This window comes from Limulus polyphemus, unplaced genomic scaffold, assembly GCF_000517525.1.
Source record: "Limulus polyphemus unplaced genomic scaffold, Limulus_polyphemus-2.1.2 Scaffold1444, whole genome shotgun sequence".
In the NCBI taxonomy this organism is placed as follows: Eukaryota; Metazoa; Arthropoda; class Merostomata; order Xiphosura; family Limulidae; genus Limulus; species Limulus polyphemus.
In genome coordinates, this window is record NW_013667054.1 from 72,319 (window position 1) to 84,035 (window position 11,717).

The window sequence follows — 11,717 nt, forward strand, 5'->3', positions numbered from 1 at the left end:
GTATAACACATCCACCAACTTCAAGATGCTAATGGAGCTTGCTAGTTTTTGTTGACAATTGTATCCTATTCATTAAAAAAATTACATTTACATGGGTTTTTCCAGAAATCAAATGAAAGCACACTACATAATATATATGGAAAATATTGTAGAAAAACATACCAAAGATATTTGGAGCAGATAAGCAACAAATTAAAATGTCTTTATTTACAATTTCAGTGAGTTATTTAAAATGCTATTTAAATAAGTTCTAAATAGTTTTAACATCATCTAGTCATCTGTTTCAGAATAATAACAATTTAATATATTAGAAAATACAACTACAATTCTAATTCAAGCTACTGTAAAATTAAAATTTTACTTGATAGAGATATGCTCTTTTAAGGTTGTAACCAATAATTTAAAGTGTTATGTGCAATTACCCAAAGAAGACAGCCCAGTTCAGTTCTCATAATCAAATCACTGCTTCGGCACAAGCTGAAATTTGCTGAATAAGTTTAGATTACTAAAGAGACTAATCCTTGTAAACAGACATATTGGCTTATATTACTCATCCTAAAGATTTCTTAGACTGTAAAACATTTATATGCACTGGATATTGTATTTTGAACTTGTTTTACAATATTTTCAAGAGAGTATTGCAATACATCTACTGGAACACTTTCTGTATCAAATAAGACGATCGACTGTTATTGAGTGTTGAAGGTTATCAATAATTGTGGAATCTCCAAGTATGGTATTTCAAGTGTACATCTGTAACGTTTCTATCTACACTTAGGTTTTATCAAAGAGGCTAAGGTGCTACATTGCATACTAATAAGTCTCTCGCTGCAACAAGCTGGAGTATATAATATATATATATAAGAAACTATTCTTCTGATCATAAACTTTTGCATCAACAGCTTTTCATCATGGGTTAATGTTCAACAAAAATATTACTATTAGAAACTTACAAAAATACATAAAATTCTATTAAAGATATTCAGAATCTGTTATGGCATAGATATACCGAGTTGAGCGAACATAAAGGACAAATGTATAATGTCTTCAGTTTGTATATAGTGTTTCAAATAATAATTAAAAAATTTATGAAGCTAATGAAACTCACAAATTTATTTACCCTTTAACAAGGGGAGGTTTTAAAATATTCTACATCCCTATTTAAATAATCGGTTTCTTCATAAAACTGATGCTGATATAACTCTCTAACTTAGTACAATTATTATGGCAGCATGTAATCATGTTTGTTACAACCTTTTTTGTTAAAAACGAAAAAGCAGTGTTACTATTAATCAGAAGAAGTGTCCAGGAAATGAAAGAAAATATGTTAAGTAAACTGAGAAGTTTAGCTTCAAAATGTAAATATTTACTGACAGAAAGATCTTACAAGAATAATACACTTTTTATTGCTCACATGTAATAAGTAAAATATATTTAAATTGTGTAACATATACTAAGTATGGTTAAAAAAAACACTGCTGTTTTGTTCAGGTATGATGTTGTACAGTATATGAAATGATATATATTTTCTTATAATCCATCAACATAGAATTGTTTTCATTTCACTATGATTCTGAATATTTTTTCAGACAGTATTTTTCATATTTAGTTGTTAAACTTAAGAGTAGTCAAAACAAAAGCAAACTTACAGTAAATAGTGAGAACATGTATTTTTTGTCAAGTTTGATCCTAAGTTGTACAATGTTAAAAAGCTTTTTAAAAAAAACTCTGGAGTATGATTATTTTAAAGTTTACTACAAATACTGCATATTTGTATGCTTCCAAAATTCTAAAAGATACCAGTATTTTAAGAAAAATTGATCACTTTACTGTTTTCTTTTAAAAGTTCACTTGAATGTTGTTCAATACCATAATATTGAAATTGTCTAAACAAACTTGCACATCTGTTCAGATCATTTTTATTTTATAGTTAATTTTTGAGAGAAAAAAAAATTTTCCTAAAAATTTTGCAAAATCATAAAATTTCTTATTATGATAAGAGTTGAAACATTCATTAGTCTGATTTGACAAGCTATGTTAGAGGTAGCACGGCTGTGCTTGGACATGCACATTTTACAATGAAATATTTGTATTGTTATTACTATTAATTAATTGTGTATTAAACAGCTGTGGGAACTTCTTGAAATCTCTGTACTTGGCCACTTGATTTGGTTGAATGACTCTGCAACCTTTGAACATATGGTAAACAAAACATCATCATTCCACTTATGGCTATCACAGCTCCCGAGACATAAAAACCTGGATCGTACGATCCTGTTGCATCATATAGCCAACCTGCAGAAACACAAATCATGGAGGAAAGTCAAATATAACTTCAGCATTTGTACTTTTGAATATTAAATTCTTGTCTAACAGAAAATATTTGAAAAGTTTAGATCCAACAATTGTACATAAATTCATAACATTAACATAAAGTGTGCTTTTGATGAATCCAACTGTGCATTGATTTCTGTAGTTCACGTGTTAATGTATCCAATTATTCACCATTAACTTGCAGGAGATACATTTTTTAGCTGTATTTGAAATAACACATTTTAATTGAGAATGGTTATACACACACACACACATATAGATATAGATAGATACGTAAATATACCCATGCTACTATTTTACCCCCAATAGTGGTAAACTGAGGAACTTGGATACTTCTACCACACCATACGAATATGCAAAATGTGCATAATTTTCTTTGAGATATAGATTAATTACAGAAATATCTATAATTTTTATTTTTAGAATATACACAGGCAAACACATTAATATTTATTAAGGTTTACGTAGCACTATATAATTTGTGTTTTGAAAAGAACTAGCTGCAATTAAAGAGTTTATGTAGTTTTTGTTTAGTAATGCATCCATTTACAAATTTCAGAGCCAAAACTTACTGTTATTCGTGAGACTCAGCATCAGGAATACTCATTATGTGTAAAGAAAATAGCAACATATGTGGTCATGGTATTCACTGTTATAAATTATTATCTCAGTATAACTGTGTAGCCAAGTTGTTTGGGCAATTCTGCTTGGTATAGCTTACATTAACAAAGTGAACCCACATTTGGTTGTTGCCCAAAAAAATGCAATTAGGTGTAGATAGTCAAATATTTAATATCAAAACATTAAATTTAGTTAATCTATTTTAACCACTTTAAAACTGAAAGAAGTATTTACTTTTGATATAAATATCAACAACTTATTTGAATTTAGGATACAGTTTCAGAGCTGGTAAATTCGTGTGTATTGTTACGTATCTGCTTGTTTGTTAATTTCCGGTAGAAATTCTTTCCGAGGAACTTCAGCGATACAAGTCCTTTCTTGATTAAACCAGTTTATTCTTTCTCGATACAAACTTTTAGTACACGGTAATTCCACAGTCAGTACGTTTCTCGTCACTTTAAACTTAACAAGTTTTATAATACACGCTATAAATCACAGCGATTTACAATCTCGAAAACTTCGCTCTCGACGAGTACAAAACACACACTTTATATTAACCCCGCTGGCTTTCGCTGCCAGGCTTATATACTAAAGAAGAGGGTATTTTGAACAAACTCGGACTTCCCCGATAATTCTAGAAACTATACGCACGCTTCCAGCGCCAAACGCGCCAGCTGAGTCACGTGACTTCCGCTGTCGTAACAGTATAAACACATATGAGATTTGTAGCATATGGCTTTTAATTATAGATGATAAATAGAGAGGATTTCAGTAAATTGCACGTATTTTAAAATAGATAGAATTTTAGGATTTGTTATAAAAAAACCTTATCTCTATTCTTTCAATTCCTTTTAGTTTGGACAGGATGTCAAAAGAGATTTTGTCACTTGCACAGCTGAATTTATATGAAATAAAACAACACGATATGGTTTCATAAAAATGTGTCTGAAGTTCCATACTAAATACTAATATTATTTTATAAGCATTGCTGTATAATAATCTCTGTACTTAAAGAGAGAAAGGGAGTTTTATAAAGTTACTGGCAGTATCACTCTCAATATCGTAGTGATAACCATTGGTACACTCATACTCATACTGCATCACTATGCCATGGTCACTTGCTTTACTGTGTTCCTCATGCCTATTGCATTTTACACTTTTTGAGGTGTCTCATTAATGCTCATTTGCTTCAGACTCTTCAGAGCTTTAAGGTATCACTCCCCAAACCCAACCAGGAGTTGCTGCCTCTTGATTCTAACCAGTTATCCCTCCCAGTTACATTCTGGATCTGGCACTTACGGTAGCCCCTCTCAACTAATTTTCATGTGTGTACGCATGAGTGCAAATATGGAAAAAAATACTGAAAAATTTAGTTAAACCAAAACAAAGACGTGAGGGTAGTTTTCTGTGTATTTTTTCTTTCTGCCTTTAGATCTACTTTAAAGAAAGGTCACAGAATGACTGTGAAAATTTGAAAGTTATCTAGAAACTATGGGGAGTAAAAACATGATATGCCCACAAATCCAATGAGATGTTTCCAACAATGACTGAGTTTTTTTTAAAGATTCTTATAAATGTGTTTTTACTGCTTGTTTCTTGATGATGTGCCCCTCAGTGGTAAGCTTGAGAGTTTATAATGATAAATTTTGAGTTTGAACCCCATTGTGGCCACAGAACAGATAATTCATTGTGTAATTTTGTGCTTAACAACAAATAACCAAACAAATCCTGATTATAACCTAGTTAAAACTAACAAGCATAGTTTGTTTATGTTCTCAATTTTAGCCACTGAAATTGAAGTATTAATCTTGTTATTGGGATTCAACATACAAAAAAATGTATGTTGTAATCCAGCTGGTATAATGCTGTTATACACTTTTCTTACTGAAAACCCATACTGATCCAGTTTTATTCTAATATATATCACACACATACCACAACTAAATAGGAAAACTACTGTGTTCACTTGAGACATTGTTCATAATATTGTGAATGAGATCTGACTGAATAAAAGTAGGCCTGTGCAAGGTTATTTATTGGACTGGACACACCATTTTTAGTTTGTTTGTTTGTTATGGATTTCGCGCAAAGCTACACGAGGGCTATCTGCGCTAGCCGTCCCTAATTTAGCAGTGTAAGACTAGAGGGAAGGCAGCTAGTCATCACCACCCACCGCCAACTCTTGGGCTACTCTTTTACCAACGAATAGTGGGATTGACCGTCACATTATAACGCCCCACGGCTGAGAGGGCGAGCATGTTTGGTGGGACGGGGATTCGAACCCGCGACCCGCAGCTTGCGAGTCGAGCGCCCTAACCACCTGGCCATGCCGGGCCAGCCCATTTTTAGTGAATGTTCTCTTAGTTTTTATGGTTACAATTATTTATATTCACACAAGAGTTAAACCCTATATTACTGCTGTGATTTTTCACAATTAAGACAGGTCCTGGGAGCATACTCAGCAGTTCTAGGATTTTATTTTCTCAGTGCTGTTTGAGCCCTTCTTGAGATCATCAAGTGTAATTTGGCAATAACACAGGTGTGAGGTGGTTTTATTGTCTTGAAATTTTCACATGTTCTACAGTAATTCTTGTATGCTGAATCCGAAAGTGATATCCATTTTTCTCCGTCACGTACAAATTTTTCACTAAAAGTCATATGTACTTTTACATAAGTGAATCATTTTCATTGAAATCGGGTCACGTTTTGTTATCCTTAAAATATTGAAAACCACTGACTATAAATTTCTTTAGACCAGTCGCGACATGAGAGTCTTAATGTTCGTTCTAGAACCCAAACATAATAAAAATGTTCATTGTGGTAAACGAAATAATAATTTGATCTGAGTAAGATTTTTTTCTTCCCGATTGGCAAAAAAATCCTTACATGATAGAAAAAAATTAATATTATTTTCGAAATCAACGTAGCTGAATCATGGAAAATCCATTATTAAAACCAAAACCTTTAAATTCACAGGCCTGTATAAGTATAAATGTTTTTAAATAAAGAAAACAACAATAAAATAAAAGAATTTATGAATATATATATTATTAGTATGGTTAATTTGATCGGTATGCATAGAGCAGTCAATATTTGTATAAAACAAAAAAGAACAAATTATCAAACTGTCAGTTATGTGAGAAAATTGAACTTTTAAAAACAGGTATTAGATCTAAGCTTCACTCTTTAGAAGGAAAGAAATTTGTATAGCCCTATAGATCAAAATGGAGGTGTCATGACTTTTGAAATTAGAAAATTGATGACTAAACTTAAGTAAAATCAAAGAAACATGTCAATGAGAGAATAATTAACCAACTGAATCTGTGCTCAATGAGAGAATAATTAACTAACTGAATCTGTGCTCAAAAATAAATTGACTGAACATAAGTGTGTGAGACACAATGAAACACCCTTAGTCATTTACTACACAAAACAACAGTGTGTGTGTGTTTTGTACATTTGGTTGACGGACACCCACCTTTACTGGAGATATAGATTAATCAGACTGATGCTATTCCTTCAAGCTTTAATCCAGACTGACTGACTCACTTTAAATTCTGTTTCAGACTGACCAAAACTCATATTTCTTAGTTAAATCCATAACACCAGACTTATCCAGAGAGATTAGTGATACTCAAGTGTCTGGTCGATCACTCCCACTTGGAAATAAGTAGGTTGTGACCTTCTAACCTCACCTGCTTTACCATTGAAGGACACTGGTGTCCTCCATTGGGCAGACCAAGTGTTATTTCAAGGGAATAACAAAGAACAAAGGTAGCTAGAGTGAAAGCAACTTTCTTAACTAGGTGTTTTATAAAAACTGCACACACAGTAACTGAAAATATCATATTCTAAAACAAGAACGTATAAAATGCAAAGTATGCCTGCATACATCATACTTTCTCCCCCCCCCCTCCCATCGTTTCAGGCTTGTACTCAAGCTGACAATACTTCTAACTTAAAACCAACTCGATTTATATATATGCACTGTAGCAAAGCATTTGCCTAAGTTACAAATGCTCAGTAGAATAAAATTCGAATTTTCTATGTATTCATACATACATGTTGGTCACAAGAAGAATGTGTATCTTAGGTGCTGTATAACAGAAACCAAACGAAGGACAAGTATCCAAATAAGGACATGAAGGACGCTGAGCAAATGTATCAGTAATGAAGTGCATTCCAAGCAGTAAAATTAAGAAATAGAAGCCAATGGCTTGTCTTATCGAATTTAAGGAGATGCGTTTCTAGCACTGGGAAAGGCACGAACATTTATGATATTAGACACCCAACTAATGGAAACGTGTTCTGTAAACAATGATTGGCGGCCCTTTGATCGAATCCAAAAATTGGGAAAAATACGTGTAAAAACACCGGTGATGCATAACGTATGGTATTAACCAATTATGAGTTAGTTTGATTCTGGCTTAATAGATATACCCATAATTATACCAATGAGTAGAAGGGCCTGCTTGCAAAACTGCCATGTTGTACTTGTTTTAGAATTGGACGAACACATGAAAATGTGTATAAAACGTCATGTTTGTTTTGTGCTCAAAAATTAATTCTCTCCAGTGAATCCAGAGGCAAGCAGACTCCTTGCCAAACCAGATCCAGAATCCAAGAAAGAATGGTTGTTTTTCAAACACCAGTAGACATTCAGTGCACAAAGTCCTTGTGAGTACACAATGCTACCTTACCTAATACAACAGTATGTTAATAAGTAATGTATAATGTGTAAGAATAAGATGGTGTTAAAAGAGAAGTCACAAGTAGATTTAGTAAAATTCATTGAAGAAGTAATAGCATTGTTGAGAGATATTTTAGAAGAAGTTGTAGCCATATTGTCTAAATCTAAAAATGTCTGAGTGTATTTCGCATATTACTTTAATTGATAACTTGTTTGCTATAGTATTTGATTTAATGAGTCTTGTTGGGGGTATAATCAACGAACATTTGCTTGTGCAGAACGAAGAATTTGATGTTTTTAATGTAGAGCTTTCCAAGATAATTTTGGGATTGTAGATGTGGATGAATATATGAATATTTTAAATTAAAGTTTTGTATGTTATATGGAAATCAATCTCTGAGTCCATTCTTTATTCCAATCGTAAACTTCCTCGAGTTAGTGGCTTGTGTGCTAACCCATAACTGCATAAATTAATTTGTAATTGGTCTTAAAGTCAATCCCCAAACAACTAGCTTACTGGCCTCCCGTTACAGTAGTCACTGAATAATGTAACATTGTTTTGCCCCCCATAAACACATGTAATACAGATAATGCAACCATTTAATAATAAAATACAACACAAGAAAGTCCTTAACACTGATTCAAATCAAAATCATTTCATGAACATACTCGTTAATATTGATACAATTTAAAGTCACACAATACATGATGTATAATAAGTATACTTTCACACTGAAATTACAATATCTTATTTCTTACACGATAAAAAGAAAAAACAATAGATTATTTACAAAATGTGCATGCAAAAAAATGAACCTTTTAACAAAGACAACCCATTGATTTACGCGTTACTTTAGATAAAATACACATACAGCGAAAATAAAATGCAAACTAAAGCCTTGGAACATGGAAATTATACTGAAATAAAACAACAAATATAAGTACAGATATATGTACAAATTTACAGGATATACAATGAAATGAATAAAAGAAAAGGGCATATACATTTCAAAACTGGTATATTTATTTCATATTTAAATTAATAATATACAAAATATGCATCACTTACCCAAGGCAAACATGAGATTTTACTCACCTCAAAATAGTCCCACCAGCAAATTATCAAGTGTGGCAGTAATCTTACAATTGGCCACTAAAGTTGTTTTGAGCAGTTCGAACCATAAGTGGTGCACCTCTTCTTCATGGCATGACTTTGCTGTTACTTTCTGTTGCAGCTAATTCAATTTTCTGTTGTTTGGTAGCCATATTTTGAAATGCCATTTGTATATGGGAATTTACTCTAACATAGATCTATTGGTTATCACTTTCAGAGGCTAAGTTGGGAGTTCCACTCTCAACTGTTTCTAAAGTTGCTCCCAGCTAGGGCTGCCATTGAGGTAAAGGCCCCTGATATCAGCTGTGTTAGTAAGATGAAAGATTTGTGGTCAATGACCTCTCAATAAGTGCAAATCTCCTTTGCAGCAGTGGTGATGGCCCAGACAATGGCTGACTGGTCTAGATTGCTGCAGTGGTCCTATAATGGTGGCATTAGGTCTGATGGTCTCAACTCTGGATGAGGTAGGCATCAACTAACTCTCCTGGAGCCTGGTTGACCCTCAAGAAGATCCAAGCTCTGGAAATGTTTTTTTTTGTTTGGGTATTCAGTGCTCCCATCAGATGTGTGAACACATCTGGCATCTATGATGCTTAAACATGATGCACCCTATGACAGGGAATTTCAGGATTGGGTCCCAGTGTTTCCTTGAGTTTCTTCATTTGAGGCTTGAAAACACTACATAATTTTTCATGGTTGATGGAGGCTGCCTGACACAGGAAACGTAAACAACTCAATTATAGATTAGTGAGCTCCCCCATGTAAAATGTGTCAACCAGTGGTGTATCTTCATGCAAGGACTCGACTATGTGAATGTCAGGAGAGCTACATAAGTCTGAGTAGGCCTATTAGTCCACTCCCTTCACTTAATGAAATAGATGTCTGGTCTTCATTGTGTTGGTGTTCAACGATGCAGCTAGATTGATACTTTTAGGAAGTAGCAACAAAGAATGAAGAATCACTAGCTACTTGAAGAAAGAGACAGCAAGAAGGTTCAGGAATTTCATTTCAAACAGCAAAATTCCAGATTGAAAGTCAAATGAATTTGATTTGTCAGAAATTCATCCAAAAGTATAGATTGTAAAAATTGTTGCAACAACCAAAATTGTTGCAACTAAAATCCTTTTAGAGGCAGAGTTATAAAATTATACCTTGGTCAAGTGGCATTTTAATGGATTTAATGCATACCCATCAATACCTATCATTGCATGGTGGTTAGGGTACTCTGTGGGTCGCGGGTTCGAATCTTCGTCACCATACATGCTAGCCTTTTAGCCATAACGGGATGGTCAGTCCTATTATTCGTTGGTAAAGAGTAACCCAAGAGTTGGCGATGGGTGGTACTGACTAGCTACCTAGCTTCCCTCTAGTCTACCACTGCTAAATTAGGGATGGCTAGCACAGATGGCCTTTGAGCAGTTTTGTGCGAAATTCAAAAGCAAAACAAAACCAATACCTATAGCCATGTTGTCCTTTGTCATCAATACCACACAACAGCCACCGCAACTTACTCTCCAACCCAGTAACATTCCCTTCACTAATGTCTAGTTATCACATAAATAGATATTGGGTATAGCATAAAAGGAAACGTGTCGAGACTTCAAACACTGGTACATACATGCAAGTGCTGACTCTGGAAAGGACAACAACCTCTAAATCTGACTGTTTTCAATCTGCCTGAATCAGAATGAAATACAACACTGGCAAACCACGTTTACATTCGGTGTGAGATCTAAGCTGCTTTGTGAATTTATTTACTACTGATAATTTCACCCACTAATGAATATCTCACTTCGATCCAATTGAGATATCTTTCACCACCCTTCCAAAAACACCAAGTAAAATTGTTTTTTCTTTCAGATGTTGTGTAACTCTCTTTGTTACTTTTATACTTCTATAAAAATCCATTACCTACCAAATAGTTCAACTTCATAATTGAAGTTATAATGTAATGATCAATCCCACTATTCGTTGGTAAAAGAGTAGCACAAGAGTTGTCGGTGGGTGGTGATGACTAGATGCCTTCCCTCTAGTCATACACTGCTAAATTAGGGATGGCTAACGCAGATAGCCCTCGTGTAGCTTTGCGCGAAATTCAAAACAAACAAACAAACAATCATAATTGAAAACTTCTCTCACTACATTAATGAAAACAACAGGTGCACTGTATTTTCAAATAATACCTTCCAGGTCAGTAAGCACAATTAACCTCGTATCTCATTTTCATATAAGATGATGTACCTGATGATGACAAAACCTTGTCGAAACGTTGTACATTTGCTGTTATGTTAAACTTATATTAAAGTTTTTCTTCATTACCCATTCAAGCCGTCTCCAGCCATTATAAATAAAATTAGTTAGAGTTTATCCAATATACTTTCCTTTTTACATTAAAAGGGAAAACATTAAAATATATGTATTTAATTTAGTTTATTTATATTTAGTTGAAAAACGTAACTGAATGTTTTTGTTATAGATTCTCAGTAAAATTATATCCTGAAGAGTGACCTTTGAAGTCACGAAACGGATTGAAGAAATTAATGAAGGAGAAAAAAATAGAATACTCTGATATTTTCAAGTGTCTTCTCACTACTCAGCTAGATTAAGTAAGTGATTCTATTGAAGCATCATCGGCATTTCAGATCACAAAATCAGTTGGTGGCTCATAAAGCAAGGGTTGCAATGCCATTTTGGTCCAGTCTATCTTGTGGTCAACAACCAGTATATGACAATCAAGCAGCTATTATCCAATATCTCTCAGTAAATATCTGCTTCACAACTCAGACAGAAAGGATGCCAACGACTTTTCAGTTGAGTTTTTGGACTTCTAGCAGTCATCTTTAGTCGTGCTAATTGTTGAAGGTATATATCACATTAACAGCTTCAGCTGTTCTAAACTATACTGAACCGCAAAAGAAACGTCGCATATTTCGAAAACTATAATTTTCAAAAACATCG

At 33.6% G+C, this 11,717-nt stretch overlaps 1 protein-coding gene across 1 annotated transcript in view; it reads right to left on the reverse strand.

The window, feature by feature from the left end:
- Positions 1-257: 257 nt before the first annotated feature.
- Positions 258-11,717, reverse strand: part of LOC106463600 (monocarboxylate transporter 12-like) — a 39,818-nt gene continuing 28,358 nt past the window's right edge. Inside the window, exon 6 of the mRNA XM_013923647.2 lies at positions 258-2,295. Coding sequence (XP_013779101.1) covers positions 2,120-2,295 — 176 coding nt within the window. The 3' untranslated portion in view covers positions 258-2,119. The remainder of the gene's footprint in view (positions 2,296-11,717) is intronic.